This window comes from Bufo gargarizans, chromosome 2 (assembly GCF_014858855.1).
Source record: "Bufo gargarizans isolate SCDJY-AF-19 chromosome 2, ASM1485885v1, whole genome shotgun sequence".
Lineage (NCBI taxonomy): Eukaryota > Metazoa > Chordata > Amphibia > Anura > Bufonidae > Bufo > Bufo gargarizans.
This window is the reverse complement of record NC_058081.1, coordinates 641,672,213-641,694,722: the sequence shown is the minus strand read 5'-3', so window position 1 is coordinate 641,694,722 and position 22,510 is coordinate 641,672,213. Positions and strand designations below refer to the sequence as shown.

Sequence of the window (22,510 nt, the reverse complement as noted above, 5' to 3'; positions counted from 1 at the left end):
TACATCATCTCTGTTTCAGTTCCTGTTTACAAGATTCCTGTTTGCTGTCAGTGAATGAATTGGACATTTAAAAACCAATATGTACTAAGGGTTTGGTAGAATTGCAGCAATCATGAAAGTAGTAAAGAACTAAAACACAATATACTGTATAACAGAAAGTTGAAAAATGTATTTAAAAGGGGTTATCCGAACCTGGAGAATGCAACCACAATGGCCGGGCCCCTCATACAGAGAATACCTACCTGGTCCCCGACGCTGTGTCCTTCTGGATCCCTCCAAGGCCGTCGCTGCAACTCCCCAGCATGCAGATCATCACAACATCGAGGGGGCCGTACCACTGACCTGCTCCCCTTGAGTCACCGTCACGGCCTGCTATTGGCTGCAATCCCCCCCCCTTCGTCGACAGATGTTATGATCAGCTGGGGAGATGCAGCGACGGCCGTTGGGGGATCCGGAAGGACACAGCGTAAGTATTCTCTGTATGAGGGGTCCATGCATTGTGGGTGAGATTTTCAGGTTTGGATAACCCCTTTAAGATAAGACTGGTAAGTGCAAACTGTGTTCCATCCAAGGGCTCATGCACACGACAGTATTTTGCGTTCAGTATACGGGCCGTTTTTGGAGTTCAGTATGCGGTACATATACTGAACCATTTATTTCAATGGTTCAGCAAAAAAAACGGAAGAGTCTCCGCGTGCATTCCGTTTCAGTATTTCCGTACCGTGAAAAGATAGAACATGTCCTATTCTTGTCCGCAAATCACAGTGCTTGGCTCCATTCAAGTCAATGGGTCCGCAAAAAAAAAAAAAACTGAACCCATACGGAAATGCATCCGTATGTCTTCCGTATCCGTTCCGTTTTTGTGGAACCATCTATTGAAAAGGTTATGCCCAGCCCAATTACTGTATAATGTATATGGAATACGGGAAAACGGAAAAGAAACGGAAACAAAAAACGGAACAACGGATCAGTAAAAAATGGAACGCAAAACACAGAAAAAGCCATATGGTCGTGTGCATGAGCCCTAAAATATACAAACAAAGCACCATTTGCACATAGGAGGTCACTGCAAGCACTGTATGTATAAGTCACTGCATACAAAAGTTGCATTCATTATGTGGAGCCAATCAAAGGCTTACAGCGTCTACGGACAAAGTGATAGGTAGAATCTGGTCGGTGGTTACGGTTAACACCAAGTTTCTTTTTTTGTAATAAAAAGGAATGGAAAACTAATTTCTCCATCTGCGGAAAGCAGAAAATAAAAACAACTGTATCCGTGTATGTGTGAATGGGGGGGGGGGGTTCCATTTTCTGTTGGGGTCATTTCCAACCTTGCTCTACCTCTCTTGATGACGTTAAGTCCCACAGTACAGGGCAAACTCAGCCAAGCAATTACATTTTAAAATTTCCACCCCAGCCATACTCACCCGCACCACACCACTCCGTTCTGACTTCACGAGTCCCTGTCTGTATACTTCCAGTTGGACGGGATCGCGGGCACCGCTGCAGCCAATGACTGGGTCACGTGCTGCTCGGGGACAAGTCACTTCTGGGGCCAGTCGTTGGCTGCAGTGGCGGACGTGAACCTGTCCATTCAGAACCAAAGATCAACAAAGTAAACTGGAATGGAGCACCGGGGAGAAGGCGAGTATGGATTTTTCCACAGGTACGGCAGACTGGGGTTGAAACTTAAAAAAGTAAAAAAAAAAAAAAAAGCTGTACAACCCCTTTAATTCTCTCCTACAAGTGTCCAACGCATCAGACAAGTCATAGAAAAAGTCCTTTAGATGTATCTCCGGGGATAATTATTGCACAAAAAAAAAAAAAAATTAAAATTTTTTTAAAAACGAATCTCCTCAAATTGACATATATTTTGTAAATCCGTAAAAAGTTAATTGCGGTAAGTGGGCGGGTTCTGTACCTCCTGACAGGTAAAAAAGAAAAGTCAATAACAAAAAATTAAAATTACAATTTTTAAAATTATGGAAACTCAAAAATACCATAAAGGTAATTGGTTGGAGATCTGTGGCAATGTGAGTCCCTGATTCACAGATTGTGTAAGGCAGCAGTCCGCAGGACGAAGTCCGAGTTACTGTTATAATTCCGTTTTTGATTTCACAGAGTCTAATGGGGGGCCGAGTACGCCTTGTTTAGAGGCACCTGGGGCTGTGGGTGCTTCTGGTGGGGTGCCAGAACTTTGCTCTGTCTTTTCTCCTGAAGCCTGCGTATCTGTTTTCCCCTCTGATCCATTGCCGGCAAATATGTCAGTTTCTTCTGGACTGAACAGCATTTTTATCAAGTCATCTGCTTGAATTCGCTCCTGTCAAGAATCAAACCAGAAAGTCACATGTGGGTCAGCGGCACCAAAAAACACCGGATATCAAACTATCGATACCTAATCAATCCTTTTAGACCCGGATAAATAACAGGGCATGCGATCTGCCGAACCGCGGCAATTAACCCCTCAGGTGTTGGACCTGAGGTGTTAATTGACGCAGTTCGGAGGATTGCATGCCTTGTTATTGAGGCCGGGTATGTGATATAGGGGTAAATTATCTTCATTGGTGGCGTAGTGTTCCCCCCCACACCCCAGTATTGTAATCATTGGTGGCCACAGGGCCCCCCCCCTCCATATTCATCCTATTCATTGGTGGCGCAGTGGCAGCTTCCGATCACAGCCCCAGCAGTGAAATCGCGGGACTCCAATTGGTTACCATGGTAGCCAGGACGCTATTGAAGCCATCCATGGCTGCCACGGTAAGCTCCCTGCGGCTGTGTGCACAAAGCCATGGGCAGCAGAGAGAGTGTGAAGTCTTATTCACCATAATGGAGCTCTGTTAGGGTGAACAGGACAAGGTATTAAAAGATTCCAGGTTCTAGTCCCTAAGGGGGCTAATAGTTATAAAAATAAAAAATAAATCACAAAAGCACCAAAATATTAAAAGTTTAAGTTGGGAAACAATTTTACATATACAATCTATAAACAACAACAAAAATAAACTACACCGTAATAGAAAAAAAAAAATTAAAACCTCATGATTCGCCATTTTTTAGTCACCTGGTCCCCCTCAGAAAATAGGACAGGACTGTTCTATTATGGGCCGGACGTTCTGTAAAATGTAGAATGCACGTGGCTTTTTTGGTGTTTTATTATTTCCGTGACTATAGACATTAGCCTAAAGTTAATCAAAACGGACTACTAAAACCAAAACGATCATTCTTTGGGTGAAATTCAACAATGAAGGATACTTTTTTTTTAAACATTCTCTTTTTATTAAAGTATACAACAGTAAAGCATAATATCCCATATACTTTTTGAATATTTGGGAAAAAGGCATGACCAGTGCAACTGGTCTGAATGGCAAATTAGTGCAAGTCACAAGTATAACCTTTATCCAAAGATAACAAGTGGTACGCAGACCTAACTTATCATGCAATGTGAGATTGCAGATTCCACATAATGGATTTCCCACTTAATGGATAACAATGAAGGATACTTTTAGCCAATCCATGGAAAGAAGTTTCATCTGAAAATCGCTAGACCACAGTCTTTACCTGAATGAACATTCCCATAAGCATGGTCCTTCGCCCGGTGTTATGTTAAACCATACCTAAACTCATAAATAAAGTTTATTAAAACCTACTGTAAATGCCCCAAAATGATTTCGACGATATAGACTCCTGGAGTTCAGGTGCCTATAGCGCTGTGCAATCCATACTCTTACACTGCTGTGTATGGGAATACGGCTTCCCCTGCGGCCGCACTTAGTGCTGTACAGGAGGTCCATAGCACATTGCCAAGCTTTCAGAGAGCAGCATAGATGTGCTGTGCTAGGCTTGAGCAGAGTGGGCACAGGCAGCGGAGCAAAATGCTATGGAGCTCCTGCCCTGCGCCCGCTCACTTTGCTGGACCCTGCACCATAAAAAGCTTTAACAGAGCAGAATGAGCAGGCAGGAGTTCAGCATCACACATTGCTCCTTTGCCTGAGCCTGCTCTGTTAAAGCCCGACATAGCACATCTATACCATGCTTTAGGAGAGCAGCGCTGGTACAGGCAGGAGCAGACGTGCTGAGGACCTGCTGCCTGTACAGCGCGCAGTGAGGTCGCAGGGGAATCCGTACTCCCATACACAGCAATGTATGAGAGTATGGATTGCAAAGCGCTATAGGGATCTGAACTTCAGGTGTCTATATAACATGGAAAATCAAAAATTTAATAACGTACATTATAAAAAAAAATATTTTAACCATTTCAGGACCGTGCCATTTTTTTATTTTGCGTTTTTGTTTTTCACTCCCCGACTTCCCATAGTCCTAACTTTTTTATTTTTCCGTTCACATAGCCTTATGATGGCTTATTTTTTGCGGGGCAAGTTGTACTTTCCAATGGCGCTATTTACGGTTGCATACCATGTAGTGGGAAAATTCCAAATGGGGTAGAATTGGGGCAAAACACTATTCTGATAAAGGTTTTTATTTATTTTTTATTACACTGTTCACTATGTGGTAAAATTGACCTGTTAAATTCATTCTCCAGGTCAGTACGGTTACAACGATACCACATTTGTATAATTTTTCTTGCGTTTTAATACTGAAAAAAATAAACTAACACCATTTATAACCATATTCTGACCCGTATAACTTTTTTGTAGTTACAGTACAGACCAAACGTTTAGACACACCTTCTCATTCAAAGAGTTTTCTTTTTTTTCATGACTATGAAAATTGTAGATTCACACTGAAGGCATCAACACATGTGGAATTATATACATAACAAAAAAGTGTGAAACAACTGAAAATATGTCATTCTAGGTTCTTCAGAGTAGCCACCTTTTGCTTTGATTACTGCTTTGCACACTCTTGGCATTCTGGTCAAATAGCCCTTACACAGCCTGGAGCTGGGTTTGGGGTCATTGTCCTTTTGAAAAATAAATGATGGTCCAACTAAATGCAAACCGGATGGAATAGCATGCCGCTGCAAGATGCTGTGGTAGCCATGCTGGTTCAGTATGCCTTCAATTTTGAATAAATCCCCAACAGTGTCACCAGCAAAGCACCCCCACACCATCACACCTCCTCCTCCATGCTTCACGGTGGGAACCAGGCATGTAGAGTCCATCCGTTCACCTTTTCTGCGTCGCACAAAGACACGGTGGTTGGAACCAAAGATCTCAAATTTGGACTCATCAGACCAAAGCACAGATTTCCACTGGTCTAATGTCCATTCCTTGTGTTCTTTAGCCCAAACAAGTCTTTTCTGCTTGTTGCCTGTCCTTAGCAGTGGTTTCCTAGCAGATATTCTACCATGAAGGCCTGATTCACACAGTCTCCTCTTAACAGTTGTTCTAGAGATGTGTCTGCTGCTAGAACTCTGTGTGGCATTGACCTGGTCTCTAATCTGAGCTGCTGTTAACCTGCGATTTCTGAAGCTGGTGACTCGGATGAACTTATCCTCCGCAGGAGAGGTGACTCTTGGTCTTCCTTTCCTGGGGCGGTCCACATGTGAGCCATTTTCTTTGTAGCGCTTGATGGTTTTTGTGACTGCACTTGGGGACACTTTCAAAGTTTTCCCAATTTTTTCGGACTGACTGACCTTCATTTCTTAAAGTAATGATTGCCACTCGTTTTTCTTTACTTAGCTGCTTTTTTCTTGCCATAATACAAATTCTAACCGTTTATTCAGTAGGACTATCAGCTGTGTATCCACCTGACTTCTCCACAACGCAACTGATGGTCCCAACCCCATTTATAAGGCAAGAAATCCCACTTAGTAAACCTGACAGGGCACACCTGTGAAGTGAAAACCATTTCAGGTGACTATCTCTTGAAGCTCATCAAGAGAATGTCAAGAGTGTGCAAAGCAGTAATCAAAGCAAAAGGTGGCTACTTTGAAGAACCTAGAATATGACATATTTTCAGTTGTTTCACACTTTTTTGTTATGTATATAATTCCACATGTGTTAATTCAGTTTTGATGCCTTCAGTGTGAATCTACAATTTTCATAGTCATGGAAATAAAGAAAACTCTTTGAATGAGAAGGTATGTCCAAACTTTTGGTCTGTACTGTATGTGTACAGAGCTGTGTGAGGGCTCATTGTTTGTGGGACAATCTGTTCTTTTCAGTGATACCAATTTGAAGTGTGTACGACTTTTTGATCACTTTTTTATTTTAAAAAATTATTGGGTAGTTTGGAGTGACAGAAAAATGGCAAATTGGCTGTTTTTATTTTTTTACCTGTTACGCCATTTGCCGTATGCCATTAATATTGTTATATTTTAATAGTATGGGCATTTTCGCACGCGGTGATGCCCATAATGTTTATTTTTTTTATTGGTTAAGTATTTTTATTTTAAGGAAAGGGGGTGATTTGAACTTTTATGTTTGTTTGTATTTTTATATATTTGTAAAAACTTTTTTTTGCCCATTGTGTTCACTGATGGCTAAATAGCCATCATTGAAGACTTCATTTGGAATATAACAATACAATGCTGCCACCTAGTGGCCTGTATTGGTATACTCTTGAAATAGGCACCGAAGCATGCTTGAGGCTTCGGTGTATTTCACTGAAGTAACATGTTCCCCAATCTCAGCCGGGGAACGCTGTTACCAGACCGGAAGCGCGTGACTTCCGCTTACGGACTGATCAGATGCCGTGGTCACAATTGACCACGGCATCTGAAGGGTAAAGTGTGCGCGATCAGCCTCATGGCTGATCACATACATCTGCCGCTGGTCTCTGCTATTTAAAATAGCAAAAACCCCACGGCTATAGTGCCCGCTGCGCACACGAGCTGGTGCCATGTTTAAGGACCGGACTGATGATGTACATGTACTTCATCGGTCCTTAACCCCTTCAAGACACAGCCTTATTTCACCTTAAGGACCAGGTCATTTTTTGCAAATCTGACCAGTGTCACTTTAAGTGCTGATAACGTTAAAACACTTTGACTTATCCAGGCCGTTCTGAGATTGTTTTTTCGTCACATATTGTACTTCATGACACTGGAAAAATTAAGTCCCAAAATTAATTTTTTTTGCATAAAAAAATACCAAATTTACCCCAAATTTGGAAAAATTTGCAAATTTCAAAGTTTCAGTTTCTCTACTTCTGTAATACATAGTAATACCCCCAAAAATTGTGATGACTTTACATTCCCCATATGTGTACTTCATGTTTGAATTATTTTGGGAATGATATTTTATTTTTTGGGGATGTTACAAGGCTTAGAAGTTTAGAAGCAAATCTTGAAATTTTTCAGAAATCCAATTTTTAGGGACCACTACAGGTCTGAAGTCACTTTGCGAGGCTTACATAATAGAAACCACCCAAAAATGACCCTATTTTATAAACTACACCCCTCAAGGTATTCAAAACTGATTTTACAAACTTTGTTAACCCTTTAGGTGTTGCACAGGAGTTATTGGCAAATGGGGATGAAATTTGAGAATTTCATTTTTTTGCCTAATTTTCCATTTTAACCAATTTTTTACACTAACAAAGCAAGGGTTAACATCCAAACAAGACTGTATCTTTATTGCCCTGACTCTGCCGTTTACAGAAACACCCCATATGTGGCCGTAAACTACTGTACGGGCACACAGCGGGGCGTAGAGTGAAAGGTGCGCCGTATGGTTTTTGGAAGGCAGGTTTTGCTGGACTGGTTTATTTACACCATGTGCCATTTGAAGCCCCCTGATGCACCCCTAGAGCAGAAACTCCCTAAAAGTGACCCCATCTAAGAAAGTACACCCCTCAAGGTATTCAAAACTGATTTTACAAACTTCGTTAACCCTTTAGGTATTGCACAAGAGTTATTGGCAAATGGGGATGAAATTTGAGAATTTCATTTTTTTGCCTAACTTTCAATTTTAACCCATTTTTTCCACTAACAAAGCAAGGGTTAACAGCCAAACAAGACTTTATCTTTATTGCCCTGACTCTGCTGTTTACAGAAACGCCCCATATGTGGCCGTAAACTACTGTACGGGCACACAGCGGGGCGTAGAGTGAAAGGTGCGCCGTGTGGTTTTTGGAAGCCAGATTTTGCTGGACAGTTTTTTTGACACCATGTCCCATTTGAAGCCCCCTGATGTAGAAACTCCAAAAAAGTGACCCCATTTTAGAAACTACGGGATAGGGTGGCAGTTTTGTTGGTACTAGTTTAGGGTACATATGATTTTTGGTTGCTCTATATTACACTTTTTGTGCGGCAAGGTAACAAGAAATAGCTTTTTTGGCATCGTTTTTTTTATTGTTATTTACAACATTCATCTGACAGGTTAGATCATGTGGTAATTTTATAGAGCAGGTTGTCACGGACGCGGCGATACCTAATATGTATACATTTTTTTTATTTATGTAAGTTTTATACAATGATTTCATTTTTAAAACAATTTTTTTTTTTCGTTTCTCCATAGTCTAAGAGCCATAGTTTTTACAGTTTTGGGGCGATTATCTTAAGAAGGGTCTCATTTTTTGCGAGATGAGATGACGGTTTGATTGGCACTATGTTGGGGTGCATATGACTTTTTGATCGCTTGCTATTACACTTTTTGTGACGTAAGATGACAAAAAATTGCTTTTTCTACACCGTTTTTATTTTTATTTTTTTACGGTGGTCACCTGAGGGGTTAGGTCATGTGATATTTTTATAGAGCCGGTCGATACGGACGCGGCGATACCTAATATGTATACTTTTTTTTATTTATATAAGTTTTACACAATGATTTCATTTTTGAAACAAAAAAAATGATGTTTTAGTGTTTCCATAGTCTAAGAGCCATAGTTTTTTCAGTTTTTGGGCGATTATCTTAAGTAGGGTCTCATTTTTTGCGGGATGAGATGACGGTTTGATTGTTACAATTTTGGAGTACATGCGACTTTTTTGATCACTTTTATTATCTTTTTTGGGGAAGTAAGGTGGGCAAAATTTCAATTTCATCATAGTTTTTTATTTTTTATTTTTATGGCGTTCACCGTTCGGGAAAAGTAACATGACCGTTTTATAGATCAGGTCGTTACGGACGCGGCGATACCAAACATGTGTAGGGAATTTTATTTTTCTCATGTTTAATCAGTGATAAATGTGTTTTTTGATTTTTACTTTTTTTTTACTTTTTTCACTTTTTTTTTTGACCCAGACCCACTTGGTTCTTGAAGATCCAGTGGGTCTGATGTCTGTATAATACAGTACAGTACAATATATATTGCACTGTACTATATTTTACTTACACTGAACAGATCTATGCTTTCAGCATAGATCTGTTCAGCACCATGGACAGCAGGACGCCTGAGAGGCGTCCTGTTGCCATGGGAACCTTCCCCGTCTGCTCAGTTATGTTCAGAACTGCGCAGACGGGGAAGGGTAAGGACGGGGCTCTGGGGGGGCTGTCTGGGAGCTCTCTCCCTCTCCCATCGGGGGCTGCAAAGGTACAGCAGCCCTCCGATGGGAGAGGGAGGGAGCTCCCTGAGCTGTTAACCTTTTCCATACCGCGGTCCGTATGGAAAGGGTTAAACGGCTGACATCGCATCACCGATGTCAGCCGTTTATACCAGGGTGCCAGCAATGTGCTGGCACCCTGGTATACCCACTAGAAGCCAACGATGATTATAATGGGAGGCGGGCGGGGGATCGCGATCCCGCCTGCCGCACCGCCCGCCTCCCGCAACTGCCACACCGCCCCGCACCGGCCCCGCACCGCCCACAAACCGCCCCCTGCACCCCGCCACATAAATGGAATTCAGGGGTGCAGGGGGGGTTAAAAAAAAAATTGATTTGGGGCAATTTTTAGGTTTCTGATCCCTGCGGTCAGGGACCGCAGGGATCAGAAACTACATAAAGCGATCGCCGATAGGGGGGGGGGGGGGTGCCGAAACTACCCGATCGCCGATACGGGGGTCACAGGACCCCCCTCGGCATTGAGCCTGAGTGCCTGGCTGTGTGTAACAGCCGGCACTCAGCGCTGTCACCATGTCTGCAGACATGTTGACAATTTTTTGCCATGACGAGTATACTAGTCATGGAGCGCTAAGTAGCAGTGCTCCATGACTAGTATACATGTGATAGGTACAGTAGATTGTCACTCTCTCCTTCTCTGATCGCTTCCCTGACAGGAATGGGGACGATCAGAGAAGGAGAGGCACACAGTCCCTCCCTAACCCCCCTTACCTGCCCCGATGCGCTGCGATTGGTCCCTCTGCAGTATTGGACCAATCACAGTGATCGTGGGCGGGTCAGGGGTCTAATACAACTCCTTCCGGCTTCTAGGGTTGCCTAGCAACCCCAGCACGCCGGCTTCACTGAATCTTCAGCGCTCAGGTCCCTGCGCTGACAGTGAAGCCGATCACGTACATGCACGTGGGGATGCGGTGAGGCACCACATTCCCCCACGTACATGTACGTGATGTTGCGTGAAGGGGTTAAGGGGTTAATGCATTTACAATAGGTTATGATAAACTTTATTTATAAGTTTAAGTACATTTTAACAGCCAGTTAGTAGAAGAAAATATGTATGACTGTACTGGCAAAATGATCGTTCACCAGGTGATCATTTGTTCAACCATCAACCTACTGTTTATGGCCACCTGGGTTTGCCAGAAATTTGATACTGATGGCCTATCCTAGGATAGGTCATCAATATCAGATTGTTGGGGGTCCGACTCCTGACATCCATTTAAAGAGGCCGCTGTGCTCACCGGGGCTCTGGACATATATTGTATAGCAGCTGTGCTTGGTATTGCAGCTCTGGCCCATTCACTTGAAAATGATTGAGCTATGTCTAGACCATGTAACCTATAAGAAGAGGCCTAAGCTCTCCCGGAGCCCCGAGGCCTCTTTATAAAACTCATCGGCGAAATATTAGCTTAGGAGTCACTAAAGCTGGCCAACTATTAGTTGGCTGATGGTTGAACACACAGTGATCTTATGAAGGACCGTTTCACAGACATGTCCATTGACATTTTAGTCCATACCTGACGCTACAGTCAAAGTGTCCATACATGTTCAATAAAACCATTCGATGGACGAAAATTATTTCTGGGAACGTTCTTTCAAGGAAAGATCTTTTGTCCACAAACGATTATACTTTGAATGAAAGATCTTTCTTCTGGCAATCAGATTAAAATTTCAAACAACTTCAATGAGAGTCCATCATCGCCTGAAAAGATTGGCTAAAACAATCATTTCTTACTAAATTTCACCCAACAAACACTCACTTTGGTTGAATTTTTGATCAACTTTAGACTAGTGTGTGTGGGTACTGTGGGTACTCCGGGGGTCATTCACACAAGTATCTTTGCCAGACACCAAGTTTAAGGTACAAACATAATACAAAATAAACACCTGCCCGGCTGGGCTCTAACTAAACATAGGGTAGAATCCCTGACTCACCTATAGAGTGCTGTTCAGACAAAGTGTCAGGTCCGGCTTTCTCAGCCAAGCGTACACCAGCCCCCCAGGCTGTAAATCGGTCAGTCCGGGCTATGTCCCTGCCTCGTGGTTTTCAGCCTAGCCCGGCTAGAACCACACACCCAGAGCCTCACACGGCCACTGTTTGCAACCATGCCCCCGACTGACAGTCTGGGATAGGCTTTTACTCCCCAGTAATGATCCCAGGTGATTACACCTGAGGATCCCTCATGCTAGGGAAAATCTGTCCTGGAATAGGAGGGGTGGATTGGCAGCTCCCTCTACCAACCCAGCTCCCAATCCAAGTAAAATCCAGCCCTTAAATACTAAACAAAATAGCTCCAGCAACTATGCCTTGCTGAAGCCAGCACCACTCTGGAACTTTACTTATCTCACCCAGTTGAGGAACCTGGGAGAGATATACCCCTCTTTCGGGATCCTTATTCACTTTAGCGTTCACATCACCACAGTACCTGCGCTCAGTATGCAGTGGGTCTCGGTCAAAGGGCTGTGAATAATGCTGATTCGCCAAGAGATACAGAGAGGTGGATGCTGTAATACAATCCTTCATTGGCATCTCAAAGTTGTACCTATCTCACAAGTCCATAAAATGGGCACTTTACCTTAGGTTTTTACACCTGTGTTACTTACTCTCTCATTGTGCCTGGGATCCAGGGTAAACCACAGTGCCACAGCGCATCTCTGGCCTTTGGTTACAGCTTTCACACCATGAGGATTTTCGGCCCCTGATGAGAATCCCACCATCCGTCCACACTGCGGCTTTACTTCGGCCTACAGAAAGAAAATTTTTGTTTACTATATTCCTCTTAGCAAAAATTTAAATTCCTAATGGATTTAGACTTTCTTAAAATCAATGCGATCAGCCTACTACAACAGATCGATCAGCCATATCAAGCGACAAGGGTGTCCTGCTAAACCAGAGAGGTAACCATTATAGCAGACACAGTATGTGGGTTCTAATCTCCTTGAATATAGATGCGGATACATCATAGAGGTAGGTATTAAATAGAGTAGTCATATTATTAGGGTAAATACAGTACCCATCCAGACTGAGGCTACCTTGCTGTGGTGGACGGGCACAGATATTTTTGATCAAAATACATATATGCCAAGCACCTCCTGTTTCTATGCATAGTAAATGTGGTATTAGTTTATATATAGAACATCCTTCACCTGCTATATTCTGATTTCCCTTTGAATTATGGCCATGTGATCCTGTGTAGTTACCTTATCTTGCAGGATGTGCTGATTAATTCAGCTTTTGTCCCTTGTATATTTGTATCCTAAAATAATGGGTCCCTGTGTGTATCACCATGTATGTAGCAGACAAAACTTACGGTGACTGTTTTTGCATCCAATTCTGTGAAGTAAAAATGTCCTCCTTCGAAGTCTCCATTTAAATACAGTATGGCACTGAAAATGAAATAAATTAGAGGGAAAGGGAATAATTAATTTAATTTACTATTAAAGGAGTTGTCCAGTTTCCTATACTGATGACCAAGGATAGGTCATCAATATCAGATCAGCAGGGTCCGACTTCCGGCACCGCCACCGATCAGCTGTTTTGAAGAGAAATAGAAATGTCCTGAGGATAGGTCATTACTAAACCGGACAACCAGTTTACTTAGTCCAAAGAAACCCTAAACCATTGTCTTCCCCAGTATTCTCACTGGCATATTTGGCAGATCGGAGGCGGACCTATTCATTTGAATGGGGCCACAAAAGATGTGGACAGCACACCATATGTCCATTCTGCATCCCTGCAAAAAAATAAATAAATAGACTATGTGCTATTCTTATCCATTTTGCAGACAAGAATAGGCAGGGACGTGCGGATCTGCAAAATGCTGAACATGTATGGGCGCGTGTCCATGGATCCGCAACTTGCAGGCCGCAAAATGGATACGGTTGTGTAAATGCCCCCCAACACCTCCTGAACAAAATTGTCCTAATTACCAAATCATATCTCCAAGGTGTTACCCAAATGTATAAATGAACCCCTAATAAGGTAACACCACACAAGATAAATATACCATCATCTTTATTGATCACATGATTAAAAAATTTAAATTTAATAAAAAACAGATCCACACCCACATACAGAAAAAAGCGACTGTGAAAAGGTGCTGGGGTGTTAGGTGCCATTTGTGGTTGATATTTTACATTTCTTATTATATTAATATTGCCTCATATACAGTATTACTGCTTTGGTGCGGTTCATTTTTATTGTTCTTGGGATTTTACCCTTTTTATATTTGATTTCACATTGTGCACTGTGGCATCTTTCCTGTATGTGGGTCTGCATCTGTTTTTTATGAGATTTGATGTTTTTAATCATGTGAATAATAATGATTATGGTATTTTCATCTTAGAGATTATCGTGTGGTGTTATCTTATTAGTTGTTACATATGTTACATAACAAGCACAACCCTCACCCCCTCCTGTGCAAAAAATTCAAGTACAAATGGACATGCTCCATTTACACAGCATCAGATTAGTACAGTCCCACAGCCAACGTCATGTATAAAGTCGGTTCTAACCACCATCAGTGATGGCCAGTTCGCCGTGTTCCCCCGCGAACACATGCGGGCTGCCATCTTGAATCACAAGTCCGGCGATGCACAGGTAAGTCCTTACCTTTGCCTGTGCCGCGCGCCGGTCTGAAACAAAAGCGGTCACCGGGAGCAGGCAGTTCCGAGAACAGCCCGATGAAGGCCCCGGCGGCTGTTCTCGGAACTGCCTACTCCCGGTGACCGAATTTGTTTCAGACCGGCGCGCGGCAAAGGTAAGGACTTACCTGTGCATCGCCGGACATGTGATTTAAGATGGCAGCCCGCATGTGTTCACGGGCGAACACGGTGAACTGGCCATCACTGACCACCATCTCTCCAGAAATCTCCCAGCACCAGACAGATCCAAAATACATGCACTGAATCAGCAGGAGCCGAACATCACATTTCACATTGTGTTGTATCCCTCACTCCAACTCTGCATAGGCAGATAGGGTATAGGTGTAGTGTATACCCTAATTAAATATGTGGCACCCTATGTGCCGGGCTTAAAGGGGTCTTTTTCAGATTCTGATATTGAATCTCCGAAAATTCCCTTTAGGCCTCATGCACACAACCGTTCCGTTTTTTGCCGTCCGCAAACCGCGGATCCGCAAATAACGTAAGCCAACCGTGCGCCTTCCGCAATTTGTAGAAATGCCTATTCTTGTCTGCAAAACGGACAAGAATAAGACATGTTCTATTTTTTTTGCGGGGCCACGGAACAGAGCAACAGATGCGGACAGCACACGGAGTGCTGTCCGCATCTTTTGCGGCCCCATTAAAGTGAATGGGTCCGCATCCGAGCAGCAAAAACGGCGGCTCGGATGTGGACCCAAACAACGGCCGTGTGCATGAGGCCTAAAAAGATAGCTTTGGGAACTGCACCAACATGGCACCCTGAGTGAGCCCTACGTCAGCTTTTCAAGATGTTTTAAATTGCCTTCAGTGCCTAAGGGAAATTATAACGCAGCAAACGCAGCAAATGTTAATACAAAGTAGAGATGAATCCTCTAGTAAAGCCCTCTCTGGAACAATTATTAACTAGTGTAGAATGAATATATAGTTCGGGTCTATTCACACGTCCGTTGTTCTGGCTCCGAACCTTTCCGCTAAATTGCAATGGTGCCGCAAAAGATACGGACAGCAGGACTCTTAATATAATATTTAAAGGGGGTTGGACCATCTCACACATTGGTGGCATATTACTGGGATATGCCACCAATGTCTGATAGGTTTGAGATCCGCATCTATCTCTAGAACTTAGCAAAATGAAGGAGAGTTTCCATGCATGAGCGGTCACCCTCAATTCATTTCTATGGGACTGCCGAAAATAGCCGAGTGATACGCTATTTCCGTTAGCCCCATAGAAGTGAATAGAGCAGTGGCCGCACTTTCGTGGTACACTTCCCATTCATTTCTATGGGACTGCTGAAAATAGCTGAGCACACTGCTCGGGTATTTTCAGTACTCCCATAGAAATGAATGGAGGGCGGCTGTGCATGGGCAGTCCGCTTTCCTTTGCGGTCTCCGTTTTAGAGACAGAAGCGAGTCCCAGAATTGAGATAGGCCAACCCTTTTAATAACCTTTTAAGAAGTTGTCTGGGATAAGAAAAAAATGCTGTGTATTAGTTCCGCAGAAATAGTGCCACTCCTAACCATGGGCGGTATGTGGTATTGCAGCTCAGCCTATTTTAGTGAACAGGGCCGATCTGCAAACCCGGACACAGTCCACGAGCTACGGTGAAAAAAAAAAGGGGAAAACCATATATTTAAACACAGAACATAACTAGTTCTGTATGACTACTATATCTGTTGTAGGTGCAGACCACATATCAGCAGGAAAGCCCCGGCATGTCAATTTAGCCTTGGGAAAAACTTTTCTTTTAACGCTATCTTTAGAAAGTGATATATCCCTTTGCTCTGCCCTACATTATTGACTCCACAGACATGTCGCTACTTGTATACGGGGCCTAAAATCCAGACGAGCGTTAGCCGACAGCCTAAAACATCCCAATATTCACAAAAATTGTTTAACTGAGGCTAGAGCTACATTACAAGCTCAAGTGACTTGGTGTTTGTGCTGGAAACAAGTGCAGGATTAGCAGATTTACTGGATTTCGGATACCGAAGTGAGATTACACAGTACTTTCCGCCATGAAGTGTTAATGAAAAAATACATAATATTTGGGGATGCATAAGTTGGTGGCCTGCCACGTGGCCGTGTAGCACTGGGTGTCCTTGTTTCAATACCAACCAAACTGGAAGGAGAATTACCTGTAATCCCGGAAGGTATAGGCAGGGTTCTCCTTTATACACATCAAAGCTTCAGCGTTCAGAATGCAGTTATCCACATGCACAGGGTGGCTCAAATCTTTCCGCTCAGCTTGCTTTTCTATAAATATAATGTCTGTTAGTTACAGGTTACTATCATTCAGAAGTAAGGCGATTTTACAATATTTTAACCTTCACTTTAAAGGGATTCTGTCACCTCTCATAACACAAATTCAGATTTTAAACCAGTCAAGCTCCACAGATTACCTTGAATCGGCTTTGCTGTTCTATACTGTAATCCGTCCAGTAGTTTTGCTGAAAAACGACATTTATAATTATAACGTCCGATGCTCGCTCTTCCCTCAGTCTCCAGCAAATCGCACTGGCGCAGCCCTCAATGGATACTGCGTCTGCGCGAGACTTCGCTCGGCCGTCAGGGAGGGGGAGGAGAGGGATGAGACGCTGTGGGCGGTTAGGGATTCAGGAGGAAGGCGTTTTGGGCACTGCAGGGGGGCATTACTGGGCACACAAAGTGGAACATAACGCCCCTCTGGGCACCTTCAGGATTAATTAGCATAATTATAAAAGTCGTTTTTCAGCAAAACTACTGGACGGATTACAGTATAGAACCGCAAAGCCGATTCAAGGTAATCTGTGGAGCATGACTGGTTTAAAATCTGAATTTGTGTTATGAGAGGTGACAGAATCCCTTTAAGAGTCTTTCCGTGACCTTTTAACTGAGGACCTATACTCTGCTTAGGTGATCAGTATCTGATCATAGGGGCGCAACACCCAGGACCCCTGCTGATCAGGCTTTTGAGAAGGCCACGGCTAAGGCCTGCTCGCAGCTTACCCTAGGCCAGTGACGCCATTGGTCATGTGGCCTAGGTGCAGCTCAGCCCCATTAAAGAGAAGGTGATACCATGCACAGCGCTGTGTTTGGTAAGCTGTGAAAAGGCTGCGGCGTTCATAGGCGTGCCAATGCATTCTCAAACAGCTGATCAGCGGGGGTCCTGGTCATATACTGATGACCAACAGATTAAAATGTCATAGGTACTTGCCTCAGAGGACAGCGGGGATCATGCAAGTCAGCACCGGACGGCCACTGTTCCAGTATATGACATCTAAAGGCGCAATCTGCATATGCTGTTTTGTCATAAGTGCTCCTCATGGCAAGAGTTGAACAGCCGGGAAGTCTCCTCTACAGTGGATCAGGAAGGAGCACTGGCAGAAGCAAGAAGGTGCTGTTCGCTGTGGTCCATGGTCATGTCACATTAAAGGGGTATTCCCATCTTAAGAAGTGATGTCCTATTGCTAGAATACACCATCACTGTATGGTCGGTAGCGCTGAGGCCCCTTTTAGACTTTCTCTGCAACTCATTGTGCAGGGGAACTACAGAACAGCCCCAAGTGAGGCCAGGTGGCCATGAATACCGCTGTGCAGGGAAAAGCAGTGGTGGGGGGGGGCTCAGAATCCCTGGGCCCTTCATTCTCAGATTGGTGGGGGTCAAACACTCACTGAACATTAAGTGATGATATGCCAAAACTTTACAAGACTAAAAACTTCTTTAAATTAGTGGGACTGGACTGATGAGTGGCGGCCGCAGTTTCAGAAGTCTGGCATCATGTAAGTCCCCTGGGTAGTGGATTATTAGGATATTACAGAACTCACCCAACCCAAATAATAACATGACTGATGTTAAAGTGACCTCACCTTCGATGGCTGTACGGCAGACCAGGTGAGAATAAGAGAAGAACAAGGGGGAATCCAGGCGGAAATACGACTCCACCACACGCCTCACTTTCTCGGTGACGTTGTAGTAGAGGTGAGCGCTCCTCAGCGGGACTTTTCCTTCCTGCCCTAGCTAAAAGCAATTCACATATGTAAAAAGTTAAAAGGGTTTTCCGACAACATTTGAAAAAGGTCAAACTGCATTATAAACACTGCCCCCAAAAACCAATTGTATTATTTCGTTGTTTCTCTTATGATCCCTATTCTACCAGCCTGCTCCTCACACTTCCAGTCTGATGAAAGACTACATCTCCCAGCTAGCATTGGTATCTCAGTCAGCTCCAGATCCACCCAGTACACCTCCCTTACAGTCTTTTATCCTGTCTACGCTACCTCCCGGCCCAGGTGGTCTAAGCATGCGTGTGCTTGAACCATGCATGCTCACTGTGTGTCTGAGCTGGTCCTGCCCCCCCCCCCCCCAGTAATGACGTCACTTTCTTCAAATAGAATGCAAGGCATCGCAGCCATGAATGAATCCAATGTCCGTAGAGGCTGAAAATATTTTTTGTGGCAGCAATTGCTACAGTTTTGGAAACTTAAAGGGGTATTCCCATCTGATATGCCCCCATTATCTGATAGGTGCGGGTGCCACCATGAAGGACTTTCCCCATAGAAGTGAATGGGAGCGATAAAAAAAACAAAAAACAATGATCCATGGAATTGTCTAGTGTCCATCGAATATGGATGACACATGGACAACCAAAAACGGACACATGGAATAAACACGGATACCTTCACAGATCAACCACTGACCATCTTGTCACGGATCTCATCATGGACGTGTGAAAGAGGCCTTCAGAACAGGAAAACCCATTGAGGGCTCCTACACACATGAATTTGGTTAGCATTTTCTTTCTGTTAAAAATGCCACAGAGGCCCATTCACATAACCATATTTTCGGTTTACACCCAATCTGCGTTTTTTAAGGGGATTGGATGCAGACCCATTTATTTCAATGGGGCGGCAAAAAATGTGGACAGCACACCGTGTACGAACAAGAATAGGAATTTTAACAATGGGGCCGCAAAAACCGGATGCAAAACGAATGTCATCTGTATTGTTTTGCGGACAGCAAAATACATAAGTTCATGTGAATGCACCCTAAGAAAGTATTTTTTTTTGCATGTCACATAGTTTCTTCTTCAGAATTTTTTTTTTCAGGTGTCTTTTTTCCTATAGGAAAGGGGGGCGGAAAAACGCCTGACTAAAATGCCATTGCTTCAACATACTACTTTTTTTTTTAAAGCCATAAACACAAAAACCTCCCCAATTTGAAAAAACAAAACAAAAAACACTAGTATGTCCTTTCAGATAACAACGGCTGTTTTTCTCCTCCCAAAATGCATGTAAATAAAGTGTAAGAAAACTGAAAAATGCCATAAAAAACTGTGTGTCCCTTTACAAACACTCATCCCCTATACAAAGGATGGGGAATAGGGGAGAGATTTATCAAAACTGGTGTAAAGTAGAACTGGCTTAGTTGCCCATAGCAACCAATCAGAATCCACCTTTGATTTTCCAAAGGAGCTCTGAAAAATGAAAGGTGGAATCTGATTGGTTGCTATGGGGAACTAAGCCAATTCTACTTTACGCCAGTTTTGATAAATCTCCTCCTTAGTGTCTAATCGGCAATAGGGCCCCCGCTGATCATGAGAACGGGGGCCTTGTATTCCTCCTTTCGACTGAAGTGGTTGTCACGCAAGTGTGCTTCTGTTCCTATCAACTCTATAGGACTGCCGCGAGATAGCCACGTCCTTGTACTCTGGTTGTCCCATAGACTAGAATGGAGCGGCAGGATGCTTACAGAGAGGGGATAAGTGTTCCATTTTTGATGGAACCAAAGAAGAATTCTTCAAGATTGTTTGTACGAGAGTCATGTCGTCTCGCTTTGTATGAGGAATGCAGAAGAGGCCAAAGAAGCAAATACCCTATGAGTAAAAAAATACCTCACACCTCCTCTAGGGGACACTATCGTGCAGGTACTAAATGCATGGTTTACCTACCTTTAGTGCTTTATACACAGTTACTCCATAAAACTTCTCATTCGGGGTATGAGGGGAGGTTGTGCCCCGATATCCATCACCCGCTGAGGCTGCGGCCTACGACACAAGACAGACCAGGTGCAGATGAGATTTTTTTACTTCACATTGATCGGTCCTGGTCATTTGCAATACAGGGGGGCACTTACATTAGTAAGACGTAACAGTTCCCGACATTCATCTTCAGAGATGATCCCGTCGGTCACCACTCGCTGTGATCCATTGAGGGTCTGCGAATTCATCACTACGCTGACTTCATCAAATAAAACTGGGCCACCTGAGGAACGAGACTCCGGACCGTGAACGAATGGCTTTGACACCGAAATGAAGAGATGAATGCACGTCCACGCAGGACATATACAGTATACGCTGCGGATCTGCCGCTTCACCGCAACGGCATAGTGGATGAGATTTCAAGAAGTCTCCTCCACAAGTTGCAAAGGAAAATTGAGCCGTGGAGCGGCTTTTAAATCCACATAAATGTTTATGCTGCAGGTTTCCACGACGGATTTCACCTTTTGCAATGCAGAGGCTGAAATCTGATGCAATTCCGCAGCAAAATCCGTACTGGAAATTTCGCTATAGACCATCTGCTTTACAGTTCATACAGCAATTTTCCAAACATATGAATACACCCTAACAAAACTTGCATTCTTCTGTCTTAAAGGGGTGTTCCAGTTGTGACAAGTTAACCTCTATCCACAGGATAGGGAATAACTATTAGATTGATGAGGGTCCTACCGATCACGAGAACAGGGGCTACGTGCCTCTCGGGGACCCATGAAATGAATGGAGTGGCAGGCGGGGCACACACAATTCATCTCTAGGGAGTTCCGGAAATAGCAGAGTGCTGTAATCAGCAGTCTCCAGGATTCCCATAGAGATGAATGGAGCGGCAAATCGCATCCTGGACCTGACACTGTTCATTTCATAGGGGGGAGGCCAAAGGGTACGGGGCCTACGTTCTTGTGACTGGTGAGGTCCCAGCGGTAGAATATCCAACGATCTAGTAGGGGATAACTTGTCACAACTGGAAGATCCCTTTAAAGGTAGTTAGATCCGCTCAAAGTTCATACACCCATAGAGTGCATCTTTGTACCTTCTCTAAAATGACAAGATGGCTCTTTACCTGCTTCAATTTAATTAACCGTGTAGCGATGGATCATAACCTAATCTTTCTTTTTTTTTTTCTACTAGATTTATTATTTCCCCTTTAATTTCTACTTCTTTTTTCTTCTCTCTTTTTTGGATCTCCTTTCTGCTGCAGCTCTCCCCCTGTACCTGCCACAGCTTCTAACAGAAGATATGGCTGGTGGCAGTTGAAGCTCAGTGAGATGGACAAAAAAAAAAAGGAAAAGAACAAACAGCAGGTGGCGCTATACAGATATATTTTATTTGAGTAAGGCTACTTTCACACTAGCGTTGTTTGAATCCGGCGTTCAATTCAGACACCGGAACGGCCCGCCGGATCCGGAAAAACGTGTGAAAACTGATTACATTTGAATCCTGATCAGGCTTTCGATCACAATAGAAAAATGCATTGGAAAAAACTGATCCGCCATTTATAGACTTTAACTTTTTTTTCCTATTTTTCGGGTTTAACATGCAAAAGCCGGATCCGGTTTGACTGAACACACGGCCCCGGATCCGGCGTTAATGCAAGCCAATGGGAAAAAAGCCTGATCAGGCGTTCAGTCAAAGTGTTCAGGATTTTTGGCCGGAGGTAAAAATACAACATGCTACGTTTTTCTGAAAAGCCTGATCAGTCAAAAAGACTGAACAGAAGACATCCTGATGCATCCTGAGGGACCGACTCTCCATTCAGAATGCATTAGGATAAAACTGATCAGTTCTTTTCCGGATTTAAGCCCCTAGGACAGAACTCAGCGCCGGAAAAGAAAAACGCTAGTGTGAAAGTAGCCTAACTCACTGGCTATACTAAATTATTAATTATATGCAATTACAAAAGTATTCAGATCCAGGTGCTGGTTTGGAAAATGTAGAATATGCTTCTTGACACAACCCCTTTAATATAATATAATGTGCAGCTGCAGCTTTAGGGTAAGCCCGCATGGGATGGAAATGCTGTGGCTTTTATCGGTGACCTATTTGCTGCCGATTTCAGTAACAGATGATCTCCTCCGCATGCTGCAGAACCTACAGTGTGGATATTGATTCATCAATTGCAGTTTCATTCCTGTTGAGGAGTTTCGCAGTCTCTTCATGTCTCATGTTGCACTGCTACACCACTGACAATCATTAGATCCAATGTCGCGCGACTTTTATGGGGCTGCGCAGCCCCAACCTAAATCCCCATTCAGACGAACGCATGGCTTCCGTGCCCGTGTTTTGGACCGCAAACAGTAGGTCTGCAATACATGGGCACCGGCCCTGTGAGCTCGGTGCTGTGGTTAGACCCATTGA

General features: G+C 43.6%; 1 protein-coding gene across 1 annotated transcript in view; it reads right to left on the bottom strand.

Moving 5' to 3' along the window:
- Positions 1-917: 917 nt before the first annotated feature.
- The window catches only part of P3H1 (prolyl 3-hydroxylase 1), a 49,995-nt gene continuing 28,402 nt past the window's right edge, over positions 918-22,510 (bottom strand). Inside the window, exons 9-15 of the mRNA XM_044277608.1 lie at positions 20,236-20,363; positions 20,051-20,146; positions 17,970-18,120; positions 16,259-16,376; positions 12,769-12,844; positions 12,062-12,202; positions 918-2,320 (exon numbers count right to left, since the gene is read on the bottom strand). Coding sequence (XP_044133543.1) covers positions 2,096-2,320; positions 12,062-12,202; positions 12,769-12,844; positions 16,259-16,376; positions 17,970-18,120; positions 20,051-20,146; positions 20,236-20,363 — 935 coding nt within the window. The 3' untranslated portion in view covers positions 918-2,095. The remainder of the gene's footprint in view (positions 2,321-12,061; positions 12,203-12,768; positions 12,845-16,258; positions 16,377-17,969; positions 18,121-20,050; positions 20,147-20,235; positions 20,364-22,510) is intronic.